This window comes from Centropristis striata, chromosome 22 (assembly GCF_030273125.1).
Source record: "Centropristis striata isolate RG_2023a ecotype Rhode Island chromosome 22, C.striata_1.0, whole genome shotgun sequence".
In the NCBI taxonomy this organism is placed as follows: domain Eukaryota; kingdom Metazoa; phylum Chordata; class Actinopteri; order Perciformes; family Serranidae; genus Centropristis; species Centropristis striata.
This window is the reverse complement of record NC_081538.1, coordinates 20,613,751-20,639,833: the sequence shown is the minus strand read 5'-3', so window position 1 is coordinate 20,639,833 and position 26,083 is coordinate 20,613,751. Positions and strand designations below refer to the sequence as shown.

General features: G+C 39.8%; 1 protein-coding gene across 2 annotated transcripts in view; it reads right to left on the bottom strand.

The window, feature by feature from the left end:
• The window catches only part of chst11 (carbohydrate (chondroitin 4) sulfotransferase 11), a 105,817-nt gene that overhangs the window by 10,048 nt on the left and 69,686 nt on the right, over positions 1 to 26,083 (bottom strand). For both annotated transcript variants that reach the window (XM_059325622.1, XM_059325623.1), the window contains exons 2-3: positions 23,567 to 23,652; positions 671 to 900 (exon numbers count right to left, since the gene is read on the bottom strand). In XM_059325622.1, coding sequence (XP_059181605.1) covers positions 671 to 900; positions 23,567 to 23,652 — 316 coding nt within the window. The remainder of the gene's footprint in view (positions 1 to 670; positions 901 to 23,566; positions 23,653 to 26,083) is intronic.

Genomic DNA, 26,083 nt, shown 5'->3' with positions numbered 1-26,083 from the left:
CAGTATGGTGGTCAAGCTTGCTCAAGTGCAGAATATACATGGTCGCCCACAAAGTTGGAATAAAATATTTTTTGTACTTCTTTCCATGAAATGATTGTGACAATGTGATTTATTCTTGGCAGATATAATGTATATCTTCTCGAATTTTTATTAATCAATCTCTTCCAAACATATCACAATGAAAATTAAACCCAAATTAACAGAGGATTGTGTCTGAAAACAAAATTATTCCAACTTTATAGGTGTCTGTGTAGCTAGAGATCATGTGTTTTTTGAGGTGGCAAGGTGGGACAAGGCACAGTATCAAAGAAAACTAAAATTCTGCCAACATAGAAACACTTTGGATTTTAATGAGATGAAAGAGCTGAGTTGAGCAGAAAACACAGACAAGGTAAAGTGTAAACACTGCAGGAAAAAAAGGTCATAGCAAAAGTCATGGGTTAAAGATCCATTACCGCCATACCGCCATAGACTGTAGTCATAACACTCTCTCAGTCTCATTATGTTACACTCGGAAGTGGCCCCTAAGTCAAGTGCGACACCAAATAGTACTTACAACAAATGACCTGTGGAATTTGCTTCCTATTTTTCAACCACAGAGCAATACATTGATCAGGGCAAGTAAATACCCCTATCACCTATTTTACAATTTGTGAGGTACTGGACTCACCTGTATTTGCCTCGGCCTGTAAGCACCATCATGACGCGTTTCCAGTTGGTACAAGCCACCTTGGGGACATAGCAGTAGATGAGCTCATGGTCCTCATCCACCACAAGGTGTTTGAGGTCTCCGGGTGTCAGGACTCTGCGCTTACGGCTGGATGCACTGTAGACTCGACAGGCATCCACTACCTGATCCCTCCTCGCCTGGTGGAGGACGGCTGCCCCGGACAACTCCGGCTGTTCAGACAGAGACAGGGAAGAAGGGAGTGGGGGAGAGAAAGGCACTGTGAGTTCTTGACATAATACAGAATAAAACAAACCGTGTAACCATAGTGTCTATTATTCAACTATATCTTCTGATTTACACACCGACTAAGGAAACCAGCAGCAGCTAGCAGATGTGAGTTGTTGCATCAGCCTTAGCTGCCTCAGTGGTCAGACTTGCTTGTCAAATATCTATTATCTATTTATATGTCATTTGGCCAATGGATAATGCCACAGGGGCGTGGGTTTCTGGTGGTGCTAATGGCATTATATAGATTCTGATTTATCAAGGGTGTGCAGATTGATTTTGTGAGTGCAACTAAAGGTTGAAACTGGGGCTGTCACATTCCTAAAATCAAGTTTAAAGTAATCCAAAGTAAAAGTGAATTAGTTCAAAGTAGTCTGAACTTAGAGATATACCAAAATCTTCTGAATTGCATTTATTCTGAACTCAAACACATCACAACAGTTTGATCAGTTAAAATATAATATCTTAATAGGAATAGCCCAAAAGACAGACCCCACCCCCTCAACAATGAGCTCATCGCCCCATCTATTGTAGAAATATCTTTAAGGCATAACTTTGCTGTATACTGTGTTGTCACCTTTTTCACAGTGTAAGGAAGGTGCCAATAAAGCACTCTAAAATGAGTGAAACTGAACCAAAGCAAAAGAGGGAGGGATGAAGAGAGATAGAGAGTGTTATTAATCTCAGCCTTTATTATCATAGTAATCTCTTTATTGACTCTATCTTTTTCCCCTATCGGAGTCCCTCCTCAGACTATGATAGAGATTAGTCCATGGGTATGGAGGAAGATAATGATATTGGAGGATGATACAGATATTGAGTGTTCAATAAGCCCAAATCCAGTCTGCAATCATTCATCTGAGGCATATTTCATATTCACCATGACGCTTGTGATGAAGTGGACCATGGCAGGAGAGAAAGGAGGAGGCTGGGGAGGATTTCAAAGAGTGTGAGGTGGAGAGATGCCTGAGGGGGTTGCATCTGAAGGGCAGGAATGTTTTCTTATGGCTGTTGATTATTTTTCCTCTGGGTCTGAATTCCCCTCCAGGGCAGTTCCCCGGTTTCCTCAACACATCTAAATTGATTGTACTGTGGCATGCATCTTTACTGCTCCAGCCCACTCACAACAAGTGTGGCCTTTCAGTGCTACACTGGCCAGCACTGACATTGATTGCTGAAATAATTCAGGGACCACCACCAAGCCAGAGACATGAAGACAGTTTGACGAAAGAGGTTTGGATGCATTCCTCCTTGAAGTCAAGCATGTCCCCCAGTGAGCAATTCATCATATGCACACCTTGCTACATGGACATGGGTGCAAACAAATCTTTTACACGGTTTTATCTGATGATGACTGAGGGATTCATGAAAGGACAACGCAAAAGTCATGTTTCACTTTTTCAATGAGCTCCGTTGGATGGTCATGTGGGGATAAAGGTCAGAGGTCAATGCTCTCTCTCTTTAATGCCTTGGAAAATCAATTGGGTGAAGCTGTAAGGAAGGGTTTTTCCCACTGTGAGGTCACACTTACACAATGTTGAACACAGAAACACTCTTATTAATAATTCAGTAATAGCTGACATGTTAATGCCACCACCTTCATGGGTTGTGTTATGTACAGTCAAATTCCCTAATGCTTAAAGGCACAATGAGCAGGCTTTGCCCATAATGGTTTGTAAACACAAATTTTAAGTTGGCCACTCCTCCCCGGCTTGGGGTGAAATCCAACCCGAGATTCACTCTCGCTCTGGGACGAGCTTTGTCCACTTGCTGTTTTGTCTTTAAATATATGTTTTTTAGGTGCTGTGTCCACAATTTATGTAGCTCCCTCTTGTATGTTTACAATCAATCTGACACTTGTTTGCTACATTTTTAAAGTCCAGCCTTCACACCCTCCACATATTGGCTAGTGGGCAGCCTGTACACCCAGTGCCCAAAAGCTGCTGCCAGAAACATCCACAATGAATGAAGAAAAGAGAAATACAGGCGACCAAGTTGCCAGTATGAAATGCTGGCATTGTAATTTTCTGAAAAACCACACATACTTTAAATCGTTGCAACTCGTTCTGAATCCCTACTTGTCACATAGCAGCTCAAAATGTTTTGACGCTTTCAGTCAGTTTTAAACTCTTGGTTAAAAAACTGTGTTGGGGGAAAAGATCTGGATTTAGGTATAAAAAACTAGATTACTTTAAATACCAACAATAACAAACATAACATTTTGGTTTTAAATTGGACCCAAACACCGCTCTCTTGTGTGAAGGTCTGTTTTCACCCTGACCTCCTCCTTCCAAGGGGACTTGAAAAGTACAAAGGCAATGTTTTTGTTTGAAACTGGACTGAACAAAACACAGAGTCTTCCAATTTATTGATCCTTTAAAATAAATGAGGACTTAAAACATTGTCTCTTTTCTTGATTCAACACAAAATTTCATTTTCATTTGAGTGATGCAAGTGATGAATATTCCAAACAATGGTATTTTTGATTTGTGAGCTAATAATGTAACATTTGAACAACCTATTCCCACAAGATAATACCTACAACTTGTTTTCAAGATAATAGCCTGTGTCCACAACAGATGGATATTGGACTTGTGTGCACAATATATGGATCTTGTCCCCACATTATTATAACTTGTGCACACATATGGATCTTGTTCCCAGTAGATTCCAACAAGGACTTGTGTGCAGACTATATGAACCTTGCCAAAACATTATTCACACATTTGGATCTTGTTCACACAAGATTATTGTCAAAACATAATATATTATTTCCACATGATAATATCTTACATGGACACTTTAATATCCTGTTTCACAAGATTAAACATATCATCTGTTTGTTTACTTTAGCCTTACTTTAGTAGTACAGTTCCCTTATTTTCTTGAGAGGAATACTGACTTCTAATCTACTAGTGGAATGCTGAAAATTTGCCCCCTTGGGTGCTCACATGGTAGATAAAAGGTGACAAACTACACTCTAGGGTACCTTTCCATTGGAGAAAATTTGATAAAAATGCCCTCTGGGATGTCCCCTAAGAGAGAAAAATGTTAGGACGTCCCCTTTAGGGTTCATCTAATGGAGAAAACTTGATAAAGTGCCACCCAGGATTCTCTTATTATGATTTAAAATTAGGAAAATGTGATGTAGTACCATCTTGGTTTATGCAAGCTATACAATTTTGTGAGCATGCATCTGGTGCCCTTTTTTAAATTTATTTTGCGCCTGCCCCTCAGATGGCCTGAGTCCGCCACTGCTCCCATCTCCATGTTCTTGCCTCTACTTTAACCTGTTACACTCTTTACATGTCTTCTATTTTTTCAAACCTTGTTCTTCATTCCCTGTCAGATCAAACGGCCCTTTTAAGCATTTTGATGGAAGTGTAAATTGACAAGGCATGATGGATTATGAACATCTCTACTCTCTCACTTCTCTCTTTGTGTGTTCTCCGCTCCTTCCTATTCATGCTTACGCCAACACATCAAAGCCCAGTAAGGCGTAATAGTGCATAAAGAATAGCAGCTCTTTGTTGATTAAAATCTCTCCTTTTTATCCGCTCGGAGACATCAAGCTATGATTCACACAAATGTCGCAGCGGGCATACGGCCCTCCATCCCAGAGGAGGACAAACGCTGTAATTAGCATGGGAGAAAGAGACAAGGGGAGGAATCTTGTCATCTCCTGCTCTGCCTCACTGTTCCTCTCCTTATCTCTCTTCTTCCACGGGATTACTTTCTGCTATTTTCTCTCCTCTTCAAGCAGCTCAGTCAAGTCTCTTGTGCTGTTTTGATGAAAGGGTGAGGATGAGAGGCAGAGAGAGGAGATGAGAAAAGCGATAAGTCGATACAGTGTGTGAGAGAGCCGTGATGGAGATCACTGACCTCTGGCCGTGTCAAGCTGTTCCCATGGGAGAGAAGATACCATTACTTGCTTATTTGCTCGCATATTACCCTCTTATCCCCGTGAACACAAACTAGTGGGCCAGCATTGGATAACAGCTAGAAAAAAACCATAACAGTAGTTAGCAGCTTTGCATGATATGGTCAGTTCAGCACTTTTCCCTGTGCAGCTGCAGTATACGATGAATTACTTAGTGTTACAGCATACAGATACTATATATTGATTCATCTCGGGCAAACTTTTACATCAAAACTGAAAGAAAATTCAAAGGGAATCCTCATGCATGCATTTAATCCTAATCTCACCATAAATATCATTATCGGTGTCTTGTATGCGAAAAGAAAAATCTCTATTTCCTTATCTACAGACGTCGGGAGGCGTTTCGAGACGAGCCCATTGTACATTCATCTTTTCCCGCCGCTGCACATTTGTTGTTAAAATGTGTGAGAAACCGGAGCGACGTGGAGATTGTGTTTTTAAGTCTTCATTTCCTCGCCAAGGCTGCGTGATTCTTACTGAAAGTTGTTATGAGTTTGAAATATGATCTGAGATTCAGCACCGACACGCAAGGCGGTAATGAATAGCTTTCTCCTGATGTGCTGATGGCTGCAAAGAAAGAAAGATAGAGGAGGAAAGCGAGGAGAGGATTGCAAATGGGAGGATGGAAGAAAGGAAGTTAAATCAAGACTTTTATGCCTTTTACTAAATCAAATAATTATAATTTCTTACACTGCAACTTGTATTTATGAATTATATACCTATTTTACCTTGCTTTTATATTATATTCTCTTCACTTTCTGTTGCTCGAATGTACTGTATAAATAAACTTGCTTGCCTTGCTTTGGGCAACTACCCTGGCAGCCTGCATTTCAAGAGGCCTCAATGGTTCATTTAATTTATTGTACATAAAGAACAAGGAAAGTACACAACAACTTTTCGTAGTTTTAAACACAAGGTTTCAAGTTAGGAAATGGTTGCAGTTTGGATAGGTTTAGGCCAAGCCTGTCGTTATGGGTGGGCGTAAAGGGTCTGAGCCCAGCAATTGTAAATTACTGGGACATTTCATTTTGAAATTTAATACACAAAAAAGGCTAAAAGAAACTTTTCCCTTTCTAAGAACGTTAAACATGCCACCATGAACTGTCCTAAAAACAGCCAGAGTGGGGACAGAACTGACAGTGTAATTTGAGGGGACCCGATGGGTAGCCATTATGCTTTTGCAACAGCGTTGTGGGTCGGGAAGGTGTTATCTGCGATAACTACCGTACGAGAGCAGTGCTGAGTGGGACACACGCAAGCAAACATGCACAACCAGTCGGACCAGCTATGACGACAGTTTGTTCGTTCCCAACAAAGAACAGAGACGCTCAAATTAAAACAGATGGAGGAGGTCAGGGCACCATTACTCCACTATATCTCTAAATAGGAAATAGTTGATTACTGCTATATTAACCCCTTGGTGGTCCAATGTACAGCTCATAGGACATTGGGCTCAGTGGCCCACCGGCGGGCACACAGGGCTATGGTTGGCTTCATCTTATGGTTACATAAGATAAGACAAGAGAAGAAACTGCAGATATTGGTATCAAGCATGTCAGTGTATCTTGTCGAGATTTGGCAAAAAGGTTTTTGCTATGACGATTTTCAAAGCAGCATGCAAATTATCTATAAACTGGGGCGGAGTGATAAGGGGTTAATGTTCTGAATGTAATGTACAACCACTTTAAGTATATTTTGATGCTAATACATTTGTACTTTTACTCATTGACATTTTGAATGCTAAACCTTTACATGTAACAGATCATTTTCACACTGTGGTATTGCTACTTTAACTTGAGTTAAACTCAACTAGTGAAAAGCACTGACTGTAAAGAAAGAGAGAACTCTAACTCACAATAGAGAAATTATTCATAGACTAAGAATTAGGGATTTAAGTGACCGAAACTCATACTGAGATTTATATCTTGAGAATGTTACATTTGCACTGTGAATTAGCATACATATGGAAACAACTTTCTGTTGATAATTTATTCCTCAGAAGTTGAGAAGTAGGTTATAAATACTGTCGTGGAGAAGAAAATGAGATGCTAATGCGCCTTGATTTGTAGTCCAGAGATTTTGCAGAGCATCAGAGCACTTTGTTTAGAGAAGATGCCTCAAACATCTTTTTCTCCAAGAAATAAAAACTGCTTCCAACTGCAATTTATACACTGCAGCAGTCAATACTGACATTTCCTCAATTAATTGCAATGTTTATTTTCTGGGAGGCTATTTTTGAGCTGCTTCTTAAAGTCCCCCTCCAGACACATTTTAAAGCATGTAGAAATACTCTGCTAAGGTTAATATTTTATTTAAAATAGTTTTCCCACATAAAAAGTCAAAGAAAGAACTCTCAGGGGCTGGAAGCACACCTACTAGCAGATGTATCGGATAGGTAAGTGTAGTTAGCATCTTTTAGCTTGTTTTTGTTGTTTGTTAGCTTGTTAGCTTGTAACTGGCAGTTACTGATACCGTTAGTGGTTGTTAGACACGCAATAACATCTGCTACGATGTTAACTTGTGTTTCCACTCTCTCTCCCCTTTGCGCTGAAGGTTTCACAGCTTTTAATTTGAAGTATTGACGTGCATAAGCTAGCTAGCCAGGTGTACATTTGAATCTCAGATGTAGTGTAGTGCACAGACATCTCCACTTTACTATGTCAAAACTTGTCCCTAATGACAAATGGTATTCAACTACATGTAAGTATAGCCAAGTTTTTGAGGAGTATACTTTTTTCAAATTAAAAAAAATATTTTTAGAGGACCCAGTCTTCTGCACTCTTCTGAAAACAAGTTACATGGAAGAAAATCAGTGGTAAACTGATGTCCTGACGTCCAAAGTGAAACAAGGTGAAAGCAAAGTGTGGCAGCAGAAATGGAGGAGGAATGTTTTTTTTTTCTGCAAAACTACTCTTTCACTCTTTCATTCTGTCTCCTCAAACTTGATCAGTCTGCTCTCCTCATCTTCTGTCTGTGCATCAGCTTCTCTCTCTTCTTGCAAGCTGTGAAGTCATCTAAACAAAGATCAATAGGACTCATCAAAGCACCTCTCTTTCTCTCTCTCTCTCTCTCTCTCTCACACACACACACACACACACACAAACACACACACACACACACACACACACACACACACACACACACTGAGCACTAAAGGCAGTCTGTCTCGCTGACCCTCTCTGCTTACAGACTGGCATTCATAGAGCAGCCAGGAATAAAGCTGCCAGTGTCCCACCACTGTACTAAACACACACGCACAAACACACACCTGATTTTCAAGTGCATGCTTCACCTGACTCTCTGTAAAAGGCAACAAGGCGAGGCCCTTCTATAAAACCTTGACAATGCTGACAGTTTATGAGGCAGATTCATCCTTTCCACTGAGGCCGACGGCACATTAACTTTCCATAATGTCATTTATGAGAGGTCGGACCTGCAGAGTGGGACCGGGCATTCGCTGCGACCACCTGCACTCACTGCGACACGGAAAAGACCAGAGGAAATGTTTCTTCACCTTTATTTGTTGAGGGAAACTACTGAGAACACATGCTCTTTCTATAAAAATGCTCTGCTTCATATTCATGCAGCTCCACACATTCATACCTGGAAAAATGGACTTCCACTGAGCAGTACTGAATGAGGGTTTAGGGTAAATGTATTGATCAGGGGAATCTCAACGGCATTGAAATAAAACCGTAGGAGATAATGGTGTGATGGGTCATTTTTTTCCTTTTTACTTCACAGCAATATTAAATCACTTAGAGCAAGGGCTTTACATGTTTTGTTTGCTGAAGCTGTACAGGCTAGGCCTGAAAATGCATACCCAAGTTGGCAGAGTGAATGAAAATATTTTTATGAAGAAAATGGTCTTACAGGAACAAAGTCAAAAAAGCAGGCAGGCAAACTAAACTTGAAACAGCAACGAACCCAACCAAGGTGAACTCACTACTGAAACAATCCAAACACATGGACGAAATACACAGTGATCTAATCAACTAATGAAACTCATGTGAGGGGGGGAAAAAGGCAGGGAAAGGACAAACGGAGGAGGTAAAACAAGACAAGACGCATGAGGAAGGTGACCTACAAAGTAAAACAGGAACAAACTGAAAAAACCTAGGACCATAACAGGAGATGTATCTCAAGGTCAAGGCAAGACTCCTTCCAATTATTGTTATAACACAATTAGAACAGGCTTTTACAATTTCAAAACCAGTTCACGACATGGATGTGGTTTTAGCAACAGAGCTTTTCAACTTTTTTGTTGAAATTGAAGAGGGAATACTTTAATATTTTTTTTTATTAATTTTATAAATTAAAAAAAATAATAGTATACTGGACTGCCAGCGTAGACGCTTTGATGGTCACCATTTTTAATACTTCCAGCAGACCATTATGTTAAAAGTATTGCGGTGTACAAAGCGTGGTGAGGATACACACAAGCATCCTTGTAAATTTACTGAAAGAAGGACTTTACTGTCCTCGGTAGAATTCTGTCGATCCTTGACATCAGAACAGTCCTTTGGCTGGTGTCGATGACGTAGTTTCTTTAAATTCAATCCTCCCATGACTTTGAGAAGCACCCAGAGAGTGGCTACAAAATAAAACAGTAACAAACTACAAACTGAAAACCCAAGGACCCTAACAGAGAAAGACTAAATAAAACAGACAGTGACTACACAAATAGCAGGTACAAACTGACAAGTAATGCCATAAAAGACAGTGACAACAAAATAAAACAGGACCAAAATCCCTAGGACCATGACACTGCAAGTCAGGTAGCCAGGAGAACACCCGGTCCAGATGAGCCTGGCTAACGTCAGACTAATACAAAAAAGAGATAGTCTGGAGACCACCTATTAATTTTTCCATAGAGGAAACGTGGTTTAGGATCCGCCAGAGCCGTTCATGGGCGCTACGAATGTCTATTATAAGCCTCTGTAGGTAGCTCTTAGCCAATCTCATCACAATGACCGGGGTCTCGCTAAACCCCATTAGCTTAGCCACTAACGGGGCTAGTTGGTAGATTAGGCTTTTGCCAAAACCTGTTGGAAGCAAGGGTAAAACATCCTTTTTAGTGGTGATAAAGGAGTGTAAAGCCAAACGTTGTTCTTTTTTAAAAATAAACTTAGCTCTTAACTATCTAGAACACTGTCTACAGCTAGATTGAAAGAGAGCTTTGCGTCTGCTGCAGCCATGTTGGATCTGTAAGTTAACTACAAACTTCTGTCTCTCGAATAGTAAGCGTCATCGTCTTGCCGTACCTCCCCATTCTGTGATTGGATACCAAAAGCAGGGCAAAGAATCGGCCATGGACACCATGCTGCCTTGCCTTGGTTATACCCAGGCTAGGTCCAGATGTTATCACACCACTGAATGGGTGTTAAAGAAAGTCATTGTCAGCCTATCAAATGTACTGCTATAGCATTGTTATTATTAGGCACTGACCTCTAGTAGCTGTAGTATTTAATACAGGAGTGAAGGAGGATGTGATGTTGTATAAGGAGCAACAAAGTCCATGCATTGAGAAAGTTTGGGGTGCTGAATGGCCCCTTAATACACATTTTTACATCATGTCAGTGTCCCAATGTGTGTAGACTTCAGATATTTAATCTAAATCATTATGTTTTTTCATGATAATCCAGTATTCTTGCCAATCTTTGTCATTTTTTTTGGAGTATGTAATCCAAACCATGAGGTTTTACCTATACAACCCCAATACCAAAAAAAAAAAAAAAAAATAGATATAGCCTGAATTCTGAATTAGATGCATTCTGTTTTACTTACCTTTTACACTGCATCCCAACTTTTTTGGAATCAGGGTTGTAAGCTATGGCATTACTCCTACACTCGATACAAACTAAGCAATGTTTGAATTGACACAAAGCTGGTCCCACAAGCTGCTTTTCTAACCTCCAGACATCCTCAGAACTTTTTGAAAAGCAGCAAAAGGGGAAACTTTAAAGCTGTAAATCTACTGATTCATGATTTCAGAGCTGGTGCCTGTTATGTAAGGACTCTGCAGGGAGGCAGTGAATGGACACAGTGTGTAAGCCAGCGGCTAAAAGCACTAGGCTTCCCTGCTCGCTCCAAACAAACAAACACACACGTACACATACACACAATGTGATGCTATTTACTATAGTGTTTCAGTTTGATTCCCAGTATCAATTAATTTTAGTAATAGTGTATTAATTTGCTACACCCCAATATTTCCCCTTTCAGCAAAATCAGGTATAAGTGAGTCTACTAAAAACATGATGGAAGAGTGGATATTATTGTACTCCAGCTGCTTCAGAGATGGTTGTCTGTAAAAGCTGCAGTAAGCCCTGAGGCCTCACCGAGCCTAAAGCAGCTGTTAACACACCGTTTCACAAGACTTTCACTAGCGGGTTTTAATGGAGGATTTTAAGTGCCCCAAGATGGTCTAACAGAAGACAGGGATATAACTCTGGGAGGAAGCACTGAATGTTGGGCTTTTATTCTGAAAATGCATGCCTAGTTATGGAAGTTTAATCTCTCCAGATCATGAGTTAATTATGTCGTTATCTCGACAAAATGGCTTTTTGTTATTTCCCGATAATGACATAATTAACTTTTTATCTCGAGAAAACAAAAGGTTGTTTCCTATTATATTTACTTGTTCCGTCTGGGTCAAGTCAGCCGATGCAAATCCATTCAAACAGCCCAGATCAGCTGACAGTGATGGTCTTGCTATATACAAAATAAATATATGGAAATATGACGAAATTGAACTGCATATAACCTATGTTACCTGTGTCCCTTATAAATTAAAAAGAAAATACAACAAAATTTTAGGGGAAATTTCTTTATTCTTTGATTTTTGGGTTGCGTATTAGATGTCGAAATGAGTTTCATTTGTAGCAAACAAAATATATTTACCTTGCATCGTATAGTTTAGAGATATGGAACAAACAACCAGCTAGTTACTGATGCTCAAACAAACAGTGTTACTACCATCCCCAGTCTCCCTTACCCAGCAATTTAGTATTGCACTTCCATAAAGACTACTGCTGCTTCTTTTATGTTTAATAAAAACCAGTATAGGTGTGGACCTTCATGGTTGAATACCATCTATATTTGCTCTTTGCATTCTAAGGCCAGAAAACTCCCAATAAAATACCATCTTTCTTCAGCCCTAAGCCTGGCTGCATAACATTAAATATACCTTACAATTACTATATAATAGTTTATTTGACATAACAATGGGTCATTGTTCATTGTGTTCCCCAGATTCATTGAACATAATCTGTGTTTTTGCAGAATAATTCATTATCAACATTCTCTTCTGAGGATATGGTTGATTTAACATCTTCCTCACGAACACTTAAGGGCCATAGTGGCAGGGTAGTTTAGCCCCTTGACTACAAACGGTTTCACTTCATTTCAGTAGACTTTGCAGAAATTTCATCACCTCTAGTTTCAGTGTTGCGTTATCATAGTGCAGTAAAGCACTTGAGAGCAGGGACTGGTTTTAAAACTCCCCTTTAAATGATCCATGACATCAAGTAATTATTCCTTTTTTAACACCAGGATCAGATTTTCCAACAAAGTAGCCTCTGAATTCATTGCTTTCCAACTCCCCAACTCTGGCACGTCCTTGAATGCACCATCTGCCTGTAAAGGAAATTAAAAAAAACTCTCCCTCTCGCAGCTGCAAAACCACAAGATGCACCATAATGCGACTTTGATAAAAATTGCAAATGAATGGTTTGAGCATGGGCCCTCGAGCTGACTGCAGATGCCAAACTAGGCACGCATAAACACACACGCACCAACAACTCTGCTGTGGTCACTACAGGGTAAACCTGCAGGATATGTGACACCTGGGTAAGCCAGACTCTCCCTGTCCCACGGTCACATTAAACCTGTAACCCGAGCTCAGCGTCATGCCAACTTCCCAGGGGAAAGTTAGCCTGCCTGTGACTGCGCCACAACAGCCATTACCTTCAAAAGGTACTGGGAAAAAAACACATATCACATTTGTATATATGACGTGTGTGTACTTGTGCAGCTGTACATCTGAAGACCACATATTATGTGCCTTTGTATGCATGTGTGCATTACACTGCTTGTGTAGAGATCAGGGTGTCTCCGAGTGTGTATATGTGTGTCTGTATATCTCAAAGAGAAAAGTGGGGGTATAATTATAGCGCCACAGACAAGATAATGACAAACTGCTCTGACTTTCCCTCAGAGCCATCAAAGTTTCTCTCTGCTCTCATGAGCACTTTAGCCTTTTTCTCCCTGCATGCTATGTTTTACCCCTCAGGGAGCAAAATCACAGAAGAGAGGGAGAAAGAAGTTAGAGGATGAGAAAAACGTGAAATAAGGGTTCCACTTATCATTCTGCTACTCTGCCCTACAAAGGAAGACAGCTGGAGCCCTAACTACAAGAAAAGTGAAGTTGAGAAAAGGTGTGATAAGCTGTAAATATATATATATATATATATATATATATATATATATATATATATATATATAAATATATACTTTTTGGGATGAATACTATTTTATATAATCTATGGATGAATATTGTTGTCGGGTACAGTACTGTACGCTGTTTCTAAAATGAGTCCAAGCTACCAAGCTAGGCTATTTAGGTATTAGCAGGAGTACCTGATTCCAAAAAAGTAAAGAAACATAATGTTATAATTGATTAATCATTTGTGACATGACAATTAAAAAATGTACAATTACAGCATTATCTTTTTTCTCCTGTCAAACAACTAAATAAAATTTCCACGGCATGTTAATGTGCAACCTCCTGGCCTGAAAACCTGCATTCTTTCTAATGGGCAGCAGGAGGCGAGTCCACTGGTTACAAAAAAGAAGTCAGATTTTATGAAAGTCAACAGGAAAATGAGCCTACTTCTCACTTGATTTATTACCTCAGTAAACATTCTCATAATGAGTTTATGGTCTCAATCACTAGTTTCAAGTCTTCTTCAATACAGCATGATGTTCATTTTGTAAATGATGGTCCCATTAGAGTAAAGCAGAAGATAAAGCATGCTATGATTTAGGGTGAGGCTGTTCCCTGCATCAGATGGACTTAGAATGGTGTTCATCATCATCTACACCAAGCCCCGTCGTCTCCTACTGGGATCATCAAAAGTAAGGGGTGGTGGGGGTGGAGTGAATGGATGAATGATGATCTGTACTGTAAATGCGGTTTAAGTGGTCTCTATGGCTAGAAAAGTGCTATAAAAGTGCAGGCTGAGGATGGTGAAGGCTAATATTTGACCATAATACCTGCTTTAATGACCATGAAGGACAAGGTTATTATTTCCATAACTATAACTTCAGCTCACTAAACAATAATTTAAAGCTGATACTGCAACAAAGACAGTAAAATAGGCCGACTAGTAAAGTTACGTGCAGGAAGATCAGAAAATGGGCTGGCATTAAGTAGTGGGTGGTTAGGAATTAAGTTTTGAAAACCCCACACATGTAATCAGCCATGGTTATGTAGCCAATACCAACACAGGGCCAACTGTACACCTTTTCCCACACATACACTTTCATTTATAAAAAAAAATGTTAAAAGGGATAGTTTGGATTTTGTGAAGTGGGGTTGTATGAAGTACCTGTTAAGGTGGTTAAAATAGGTTTTGTGTCAGTCCCCGTCTGCAGCAACACATTCATTCGTTTCCTGCCTGGAGCGTCTGGTTCTCCAAGCTGGGAACACACAGACCATCATCTACAGGATACTTTGACTGTGGGTAAGTACCTCATAGAACCCCACTTCAAAAAATCCAAACTATCCCTTTAATAATAATGATTACTGAGATTTTACCAAAACTATGGTTTGCAGCAACATGTGATGAAACAGCCACAGCCGTACATAATGGCTGTGCATTATGACAGCTCCTCTGTTGGAGAACCTCGCCAATGTGACAGTTTCAATTTATACCAACAATTATTTTTCTATTGTGAGAATTAGTGAGGAAACAATGAGCCTTCTGGAGACAGAGACTGTGCTGACAGCTGGATTAGAACTGGATTTGAACTGTGTACATTGTGTTATGTCTCACATTGGAATTATTTGCTGATTTCAAGGAAACAAGCTTTTAATGTCAGGATCATGAAACAATTTCCCTTTGATCATGAGGAAATTAAAAATCTTATTCATGTTTTCTGTGGCCTGCTGTACTATACTGTCTCTTCTGTCTACACAGTTTATCTTCTCAGAGAGCAAAACACCTCCTCTAAATCCCTGTGTGTCTCTCTTTTCACCTCCTTTCTTCAGCCACGCTCGTATGCAGCCTCCAGAGATAGACAGAGAAAAAAAAAGTGAAGCCTCCTCCTCTAAATCTCTTTGTCTTTAAACCCAGAGTGACTTATCCAGCTTCCCACACACACATCTTAAACCCATACCCAGGGTGTAGAGTTGCTCTGATGGTTTTACGGCAGAGCAACGCTCAGACAGCTGCTTTGGCTTCTTTGCTGTGGGTGAAAGGTGCATCGTTTCTTTCAAGTTGGTGCCAGTGTCTGCTGCCGTGTTCCTGCATAATCTGGCCCCGGGTGCCAGTTCCAGGGAGGATGGGAGGGGAAATGTGAGAAAACACACACACCATCAACTAATCCAAGGGATTGTGGGGTGAGCAGGATATCTGCAGCTGGTGAAACAATCCAGGCAGGTAGTGGCACAGACGCATGCAGACACTTTCCTCCCTTCACTGGGCAATACATTCATTTAGGAAACACTGACATGACCATTCACCACTGCATCCTTAATATTCAGAGCACATTCATTTCAAACCATTTGCAATTTCCAAACTGATGGTTGTCCAACCAGGACTGATGACTTCCTCATCTATCTCAAATTTTCAACAATGTAATTTTTTTGTTTTTAAGAGTCACCAGTTAGCCAAACGTCAGTGTCTCTGATTTACTAATCAATCTACTAAATCTTTACCATTTTGATCCACTCTCAAGTGGAAAAAATGATATGAATGAAAAATGAAAATACCTGTAAAAAACAAATTAAGTAACACCAAAGAAAATTCATGAGAACTTTTGACATTCGGCAATTGGATGGCGAGAAGTGCTTAGAACCCCCCTTATTGTCAATATACAATACAAAAACTATCCATCCTCTGAATGCTCTATGTCTCTAGTTTGTGGTTGTTAAGTTTGATGAGGCTGATATTATCCTCAGCAGCTCATTTTATACAGTGGGGTCAAGTTTCAAGAAATACTCTCACTGCAATGAAATGCTATTATGGGGATGAACATCATCACATTTGAATACAATCAGGCTCACTAGAGTCCACAAGAGTCTGTCTGTCAACTTATGAAATTCAAAGACTGTGGTACAAGAGGGGAAAATGACACAGTTATATACTGCATGAGAAAAATGGTGTAGCTGTTGCCCCAAACTGTATGGGAATAGCAACAAGTCGGTATGAGAGGAGACTCGTTGGTTCCCATAGAACCCATCTTCATTCATATATCTTGAGGTCAGAGGTCAAGGGACCACTTTGAAAATGGCTGTGTCAACTTTTCCCTCACTTAAGTTGAGCTTAACTTTGGGCTGTTATTAAGCCTCTTTGTGACAATCTAGCATCACATGAATGGTAACAATGGATGCCATAGGCTGTGCAGTTTAAAAGAGATAAAAAATCACTGTTGATCAAGCAATTTCAATGCAATCATCTGCAGGGAATGAAGTTGCAAATAAGGTGGCCCTGTCTCCATACATCTGTCACCTCTGCATAAGTTAGTGCCACCCCAGTCAGAAAAGTCTGAACATGCCACTGTTGTTTTTGCCCTGTCCGCTATACTAGTACATCCATCTGTCTATCAGAGGAGAAACTCACACACCTAAACCTATCTACCTGATTCTATCAAATTGAATTAATTTCATATAAAACTATTCAGAGATGGGAAAAAACACCCAGTAAAAAGTCTTACCACTAAGTTCTTACCCAACATCTTCCATAATTTTAATCTTACCCTTACTGAAACTTAAAACCCGAACACAAAGTATAATCATTAAAGGCTTTTACTTTGGAAGATTTTGTTTTGGCTCTCTATCCCTGTGGGGATATTTAATTCCCTAAAACACAGATACTTAACAACAGACACACACACAGACACAGACTATGAACACATACTTCCATTACAGGGACACTCTATTAGTGCTGATGTTAGCTTTGAGTCATTCATCCCAGTTCCAAACCCAGATCTGCACATCCTTTTCACCAGCCTCACTTCTGATCTCTGAATCAGCATTTATCTGTGAGCCAGGATTTGGCTCGGTAATAATGGTGTCTACATGCCTCTGGAAGTTTGAAAAGACATTTCCATGAGGAGAGGAGATTATTACTGTGTAAGGAAACTAGTTTCCTTCCCTGTATTTAGATGATATCGGACCATGTGTGTGGCCACATCAAATCATTCCCTCTGGAGCTTTATTGTATTTGGCAAATCAACTCACTGTGATTTAATTCTGATTAATGAAACCAGTGTAGGCCCCAAGGAAGCAGAGTTCAGTTCAGTACTGTAATGTAGTCAAACACACTGTAGGGTAAAAATAGCAAAGAAGAGGATCTCTGTGAGCTTTTGGAAGCCTCAAAGACACCTTGTCCCTGCTTGGCACCGTACCTTCAGTCCTCTGCAAGAGGGAAATTATGCCTTGGACTGAAGACTTGGCTCTAAAATGTTGTTTTATATTTTCTCCGGATTTATTCAATGTGAAGTTTGTGCTTGTTAGGAAACCACAGAACATGTATTAATTGAATGTAAAGCGTTCTAAACACAGAGAAATAACTTGGAGAGGGAAAGAGTTAGGGTGAGTTTTTTTGGGGTATTCCAAGTCTAAAAAGTGAAGTCAATGCAGAAGAGCCCTAAACCTGCTTTCTTTTTTATGGCCAACAGGGGGCCAGTCCACTGGCTGCAAAAAGAAATCTCATTGTAAATTAAGTAAATGGTAAAATGGTAAATGGACTGCACTTGTATAGCTCTTTTCTACTTTTTTACGATTACTTAAAGCGCTTTACACTACAGACAGTGCTCATTCACACACACACACACACACACACACACACACATTCATACCAAGGATTTTGGGTTCAGTATCCTGCCCAATGATACTTCGACATGCAGACTGCCATGGTCAGAGATTGAACCACCGAACAGTGGTCGACCAATCTACCAACTGAGCCACAGCCGCCCTATCGTAAATATCTTTCCTAATCACGAAGTTCACCTTTGGTTTACCAGGACACACAAACTACAGTTCAATCCTGTCTTTTAACAAGAATGGCCACACATGGTTGCTGCCAAAAAATACATTTCAATATTATTCATAGTCATAAAACTGTATAAAAAGCAATGGAATATAATGGCCATCACCCTATTGCTGTAATGCACTTAGCACTTGTGCAGAATAGACAGGGAGAGCGACTTACGCTATGTCACCAGCTAACGTTAATGCAAGCTAACTTGGTTGGCAAGGGGCAATTCTTGTTAAAAATGAACAGCCAACTCCTTAGAGTGTCTTTTAGTACAACCGAACATGTGTGGAAGGATAAAAGTCCTACACAGGTTGCCATTGTAGCGAACTGTCAATCAAAAGGCAGTTCAACCTTACCCTGCATTACATAATTTACAAAATGAATATCATGCTGTATTGAAGAAGACTTGAAACTAGCAATTGTGAGCATTAACTAATTATGAGAATGTTTACTGAGGTAACAAATCCTGAGAAGTGAGAAGTGGGATCATTTTCCAATTGACTTACATACAAATGGACTTTTTGCAATCAGTAGAATCGCCTTCTGCTGACCATTAGGCACTTTTCAGGCCTGGAAGTTGCCACTTAGTGCTCATATTTATGTTTTTTATAAACAAATTATAGTGAATTATATTTTTGCTGGTTTAAGTACTGACAGTAACAGAAAGAAAAAACACTTCCAAAATACTGTGTATTCTTTTCACTTACATTTAGGCGTACATTTAAAGCCTAATTAGCTTTACCTCAACCTTAAACTCAAGTTAAAAACCTAAAGTCAACCTATGAAAATGTCCTTGCCAAAATTTGACAAAAATGTTCCCACTCTGAAGGTCTATAATTCCAATGACTTCTCACAAAGACACAGCTAAAAAAAAACACACAGTCACACACACTTTCTCTCTTGACCACTGACCCCAAGCACCCTGCTAAAGTTTACTCACGCTGCAGTAACACCCCCCTGTGCACACAGAAGTATATCAATGGGACTTCACATGAGTGAGAACGTGTGGAAAAATCCTCCACAGAAAATGAAGTCTGGTGAGTCCACGTGCACCTGGTTTAATCTTAGCTGTCCTGTAAACCACTTAAAGCCGCTCGTATACATTTAAAAGGTGCAAGGTGATAAATGGCCAATAGAGAAAAAGAAACCAGCAGAGAGAATGTGAGAAAGCTGGAGACAGCATGGGACAGAAGATAGATAGCGAGGGGGACAGTGATGAGAGAACAGAAGAGGAACAGAAACTATCCAATCCATCACTGTGATAGCATCACCTCCAGCAGTATCCTCCTGTCCCACTCTTTTCTTCAGATACTGCACCACTACTGAAGAAAGTATTCAGCTTCTGCAAAATATATATACCCGCCTGACCCCCGCCCTCCCATAGTATTCCAGGTGTCAATTTTGGAGGAAAAAGAAAGAAAGAAAAAAGGTTTTGCATGATGAAGTCCATAAATTACACATTGTGTATACTTTTCATCCTCGCCAACCCTTGTCAGAGCATTAAGTTGTTGAATTGATTCCCTACCTTCAAGGCATCCATTGGTTTCAGTTCACTTGCTTAAGATTGGTAATCCATCACAGTGAACATTAAGTTGCTTTGCTCTTTGTCAGAATTACATTATCATTGCAAGCAGGGACTGTTTTGAAAGCTCATGATGCATGCAAGGACACTCTGAGGTCTATGCCAAAGAGCACCATTTTAAAAACAGACTTATTAAGACTTGGGTTTTAGCTCAGAAGCTTGAGATCTTGAATTTGTGTTTTCCATATTTTCCACATGAGTTCTACTGGTTGTAATTGAAGCCAGTTCATCGAAAGGTAAATGCTGGAATTGTATGTTTATGCAGTGATGTAAGTTACCACAGTAAGCTGTGAATGCTAGCACTAGCTTAATTATCGTTAGCCATTTGGAAATCAACAGCATATTCTCATGCCAACTCATCAGATACTGAAGCTTTGTCATGGCCCTTTGCATGTGACCCTTTGCACGTTTTGAACATCTGGGACAGTGTGTCAGTTTCTGTTAATAATATGCACAGAGGCTTTTCAAAATAAACTTCGGTGTCAAAAATGGTTAACTTTAGGCAATAAAACCACTTGATCAAGGTTATGGTAAAAAAAACAAAACAGGTTTGGGCTTAAAAACAACTACTACTGCACTTAACTACTGGATCCAGTTAAGCAGATTGATTCCATATAGCAACATTGACTTTTGGTTTCACACGGGACACAAACAGCGGTCTGCTTGGTCAATGTCTGGGGTTCAACACCCCTCCTTTCCAGTCCAAACAGTCCTTTACGCTCTTTATATAACATTCGTTACAGTAAGCGTATAATATTGCTGTGGATGGGTTTACATTACAGTCAATGAAAAACGTGGTGCTTCTTATACACATGCTAAAGGGTGTCTTGTGCGTTGTTATCACATGAGTTTGAATCACAGCACAGAACGGTGTAAAATTACTGTTTTTGTCAATGGAGTCTGGTGGCTTTGAATAAAGCACAGACATCGACTTCAGTTCTCAAGCATAATGGGCAGTCTGACAGCAAGGTTAAGTAGTTAAAATATTGTTAATATAGTTTACACTTAAACTGATATTGATTTTATTAAGGTGGTTAAAATTTATTTTGCTGCTACCCCTGTTCATAGCAGTACACATCACTCTCTTCAAAGCCACCAGATTCTCTTGACAAAAGCAACAATTTTACCTTGCATGATGATGCTGGTCCACCAATGTCTCGATCTGTTAGTTAGTTTTTTTTATTGTGTGACTTTTAGTGTCGGAATCGGAATGGCATCTGCAGTAGTACATTGTTTAGCTTCTGTGCTGGTGCTTTTCCTCTCCAAACATGGAACATAACATAAGGAAAGATGGATAGACATAAGGAACACTACTGAGAGGCTACAGACTCATAGAAAGCCTCAAAAAACATGAGTAATGGACATATCCTTTAAGTGCAACCAAGATGTTTTTTATCGTTGAAATTACCCCATACACTCTTTTTTGCTGATATATATAGCAATCAGTTCCTGTTTTCTCATCTTAATCTTTTAGTGTTTGTTTTTGTTCTGGAAAAATATCCTCACAGTTGTGCAGCTGAAAGGAATGCATGCCAATACTGTACTCTACCTCCTCCTCCCTGTTCTGTGAATCAATGGGATAAACCCACACACACTGCACCAATTGCCACTGGGATATTTTTTTTAGATGGCAGCAGAAAAAATCTTAAAAGAAAGCTGTAATCATAAAAAAATAATTCTAAAGATAGAGACTTTAAGGTTATCAATGACTCAGTTAGCATTATCCTTTTACAACAGTTTCCTTTTGTCTTCCAAATTTGATTTTCTTACAATACAGCTTATGAATGCAATACTTTTTGGCAGCCACTTCTAAACCGAGTTGGCTGCCAAAAAAGCTTACCCTATGAAACTGATGGCTGCCCAGAAGGTAGGAAATCATCCTAAAAAGCATCATATGCTTTAAAAAGTGGTCAGCTGTAATGACCGGAAAATAAAAGATTTGTAGTTAATGGTCTTAATTGTTTGAAACCACCAATGGCTAAATACTGTAGGATGCTCTACACAGAGGATGGGACATTTTTGACATGTCTTATTGTGTATTTTTACTTTAATCTTGCCTTGTGCAGCTTTAATAACCATTAACAAAGGGTGTCTTTCTAGCTCTTTGTCACTGTCTCCATTTCTTTCTGCCATCCCCCTGTCCCGCTGTAAACTGACCAAAACAGCAGAAAAGCCATTAAGACTACAACCCATAATATGCATTAATTTCATGCCGGCATTTGTGTAGTTATAGCAGGTGTCATGTTCACAGATGGCTGCTATCTTCTGAAGCTGTTTATATCTAATGCTAAATGATGTGAGGCTTCACTGGCTGGAAAAGACACTGACAGTGCAATAATAGTCCTGCTATTCATGGAGACAAGTGAGGAATACTACCTGCTGATGCTTAATACTATATTTAAGCAGCTTGTTCTTTACTGTCTGTCCTTGAGAGAGGTAAGTTGTTAGACCTCGGCAGAACCTTTGTCCTTTTTCGTCCCTTGTTGTGCGTTTTCATTCCTGAAAGGCTGAAGATGGCTCTATCGCCTCAGGTCTGTAACGTTCCCTGGCTACCGGACGGAAGATGGACAGCCATTATGCTAATGCTGTCCCCTGGAGTTTTCATGAGGAGGTCAGTGTAGAAGGGGACACTCAGATCCCTTCCAGTCACTTCCAGGTTGACATTCAGGCACTGACGCACACGCACAGCTGTGGTGTGGTGTGACTTTTGTGCTCTGTATTTTTTTTAAATTGAGACCTTTGAAGAATGTATCATGTCATAGAGACCACTGAGAGTGTGTGTTCTTATAATACTCTGGTGATCTGCCTGCACTCATCCCTGGCTCTCTGAAGCTCTATGACTCCACTGGTCCAAGGCGCCATTTTTGAGGGCACATAGGTCTCGGAGGGCACTGATGATAGACAATAACCTTATATTTTTAGCTTCCTTATATATGCCTGAATTCAGGAATATTTAGGACATTACTAAAATATTCTTGTAAACTTGTCAATGGCATTGCTACCTTACATTCCCTGGTCTGAGCTGATAGATGGTGATGAGAATTGTCAAGCAGCCTTTTAGCTACTTGCTGCAGTAAACAGTAAATTTAATTTAAAAATCTGACAAACCTTGTCATCCCACCCAAGCAAAATTTTTACAGAAATAATCTATTAGTTATTACATTATTCTGTATAAGGTATCAGTTATGTGGGTGTAAGAACTAAAATGAGTACATTCACAACATTTTAGGTGTGTCATGTTTGTATCTTACATATTGGAGAAGCCAAAGACAAATTTCTAATCTAATCTAATCTAATAATAAAGAGAAAAACTATTTTCATTAAAAAATGTGCTTTTCATAATTCCACTTGCAGGAGGGTCTGTGCCACTGAGCCCTTAATTGACAACACACTCTGGCAACAGCCCACATTTAGATATAGGGAAACTAAATGAAACTAAGAAAGCTGAATTGGGGCGTTCCCGGTGTCACACCACAGAGGCTCAGCCCTCATAAGCGGGCAGCCCGGGTTCGAATCTGGCTCAGAGCCCTTTCCCGCATTTCTTCCCCTCTGTCTACCCCCTTCACTCTGCATGTCTGTCTACTCTCAATAAAAGCTATAAAATAACCCAAAAATATCTTTAAAAAAGAAAGAAAGTTGAATTGACGCTTGCACACTGGCAGGCACACACAAAATATCCTAAACTAAAGCCAGCTGGGGTCAGCGCCTCAGAGGGCCTTATTTGGTCAGACCTCTGACAGCTGGAGGAGAGTACAAATAAGAAGAGATGAGGGTCAAAAGAGACATTCAGAAAGAGCAGTTATTTGACCATGTTAGCCTCCTACCTGTGTTGGGTTGTAGAGCTCCTGCAGGGCGTTGCGGGAACCTTTCCTACAGCAGCCGTCCACCACAAAGGGGTTCCTCCGCATGACTGCAAAACAAAGAGGAGACATCACTAAGAACTCATTCAAACCAATCAGCCCAATCGAAACAGAGTAACAAGGAAGACTAATTAGTTGAGAGGAATCAGTTAAGACCTTTGTTGCTCAGGAACATTGACTCTCATGCTCGAGAATAGTGACTCTTGCACTCGATATGCGGACTTCTTCTATAAGATTTTGACCTGTTTAACCACATTGCAGAAACACCTTTTACAGTTAAAACTAATTGACAGATCACATGAAAATCCATCTTGTCAGTAACTAATTTGTGTCTACACCACCAGTGGTTTGGGCCAATTACCATGGCCACAAGTGCTAATGGCATGTTCAATTCCTCTTCATTCCCCACGACTCTATCAATTGCTTTGAATGTCCAACACTATAAACAGTGAGATTCCCATGTCCTATTAGATTATAAAGCAGATGCTAAATAAATATTGTGCCTTGAACAGGCCGTTAGGACTTCTGTATGTTTGTGATGTCACAACTATACTATATATGGGTACAAAGTGCCGCTACAGTGACGTTACAGGCATTCCCCAGCTGCAATGATGGTGCAGAGAAGTTCAGAGAGCACATGCAGAAGACCAGGAAACACAGACCAATCAGAGCAGACATGTTTTAGTAGGAACCCAAAATACATGTATGAACCTGAAAATTAGCATATGTCCCCTTTAAAAACGCCACCATAAATGATGAATAGAGCCTGTTAGGTTGCCACAACTCAGCCTTGCTGCAAGTTCATCCTAGCCAACTGTAACCAAAAAATCCCATGTTGCCCTTAAAGCTTTTCCCCATAGACAACCATCATAAAAGCACTTCTATAAAACTTTTTTTTTTTTAATATTTAACTGCAAACAAGATCTGTTATTTCACCTTTTATCATCAATTTTAAGACCAAGTAATATTTGTATCACATTCCCAACGCCGAAAGCTATTTTGTATGTGTGATTTTATCTCAGTGTGAAGTCGGTTGGACAAGCTAGTCTGGCTTTAACTCATTTACAAAAAGAAGATTGTGTTCTTTCTTTCTTTTTTCTTCTTTTTTGTAAACACAGTTTGGCTTTTAAATGAGTTGTGATTTCTGGACACACATATTATGGTGATACATGGACAAAGATAATGAAAGTGTCTCACCATAGTGCTCTCTAGAATTAATTTATCTTTTACCCCCTCTTCTAGACATATATTTCAGCATCTAATCTGAAGAAGAGCCTTTATAGCTGCAGTGTTCACCTGCCGACTCTGTTTGACAGTAATTTGTTGCTAAAAAGCCTGAAAAGATTTTTGTCACATTTCTCAAACATGGAGAGAAGAAAGCCTGTGATCAGAAGAGTTGTTCCTTCACTGCGTTATGTTGTTGTGATTGATGCAAGAGCAAAATCTGACTACTCTTTGTTTTGCCTGTCGACCCCCTGGACCCATCCTCAAGGACGCCTCTTTAACCATCGCTTTAAACGACCAACTGCTGTGAGAAGGAGGCAGAAAGCTACAGGGGTAAATAATGAGAGCAGTGACTATATGCCAAGGGCGAAGCCACAGTTCAGCGTTTGTTTGGCTGGATCTCAGCTCTTTACACAACTCGATACAGAGCGGTAGCTGCTGGCAGCAGCTCAGTGGGAGCAGCCAGCCCAACACTCCGCCCCCGCCAACACACTCTCTCCAATTACTGTAGATGGAAAAGCGCTGAAGGACGGCATAGGATCGACAGGGAAGAAAATGAAGCGCTAACGAGAAAGCCAAGGATTTAATGGCAGTTTATTCCACACGTCATCTGCCTCATGTTCATGGATGAACATGTGTTACTGCCGTCAGGAGAGCCAATGATGAGAATACATTTCTATAGAATGCATCTGCATCAGAAGTGCATGTTGTAATTGAAATTAATCACAATCATCATTATTTTTTATGCTTGTTGTACCTGTTAGTGATCTTACCATTTAACGCAGTTTGGTACCAGTTACTGGATAGCAGAAGAACAGAATATAGAAGTCTTGATAAATGATTAATTGCCATCAAAATGTTTCTCAAATGAAAGGATTTTTCTACTTTTCTCTGTTTTATATCTAATAGTAAGTTGAATATCTTCCAGTTTTGGACTGCTCATCAGACAAAAGTTGGTCTCTTTTCACAATTATATAATAAATATAATTGGTCGTTGCAGCCAAGACGATAGCTACCATATAGTTCTGTCATGTACTTGGTATTCTCTCTGGGCGCTGGGTTTTAAAAAAAAGCATAATTTCAGTATTTTTCCACCAGGATTCAGTATTTCAACAGCTGAAATGTATTCCTGGCAGCGTGCAGATGGCTTTGAAACAGCATGTATAACTTCATGGTGGGTAATAAAACAGCAATGCTCTATTTAACCGGTCCATAATTTTGTAATAATTTGCTACGACTATATAATTCTACTAATTA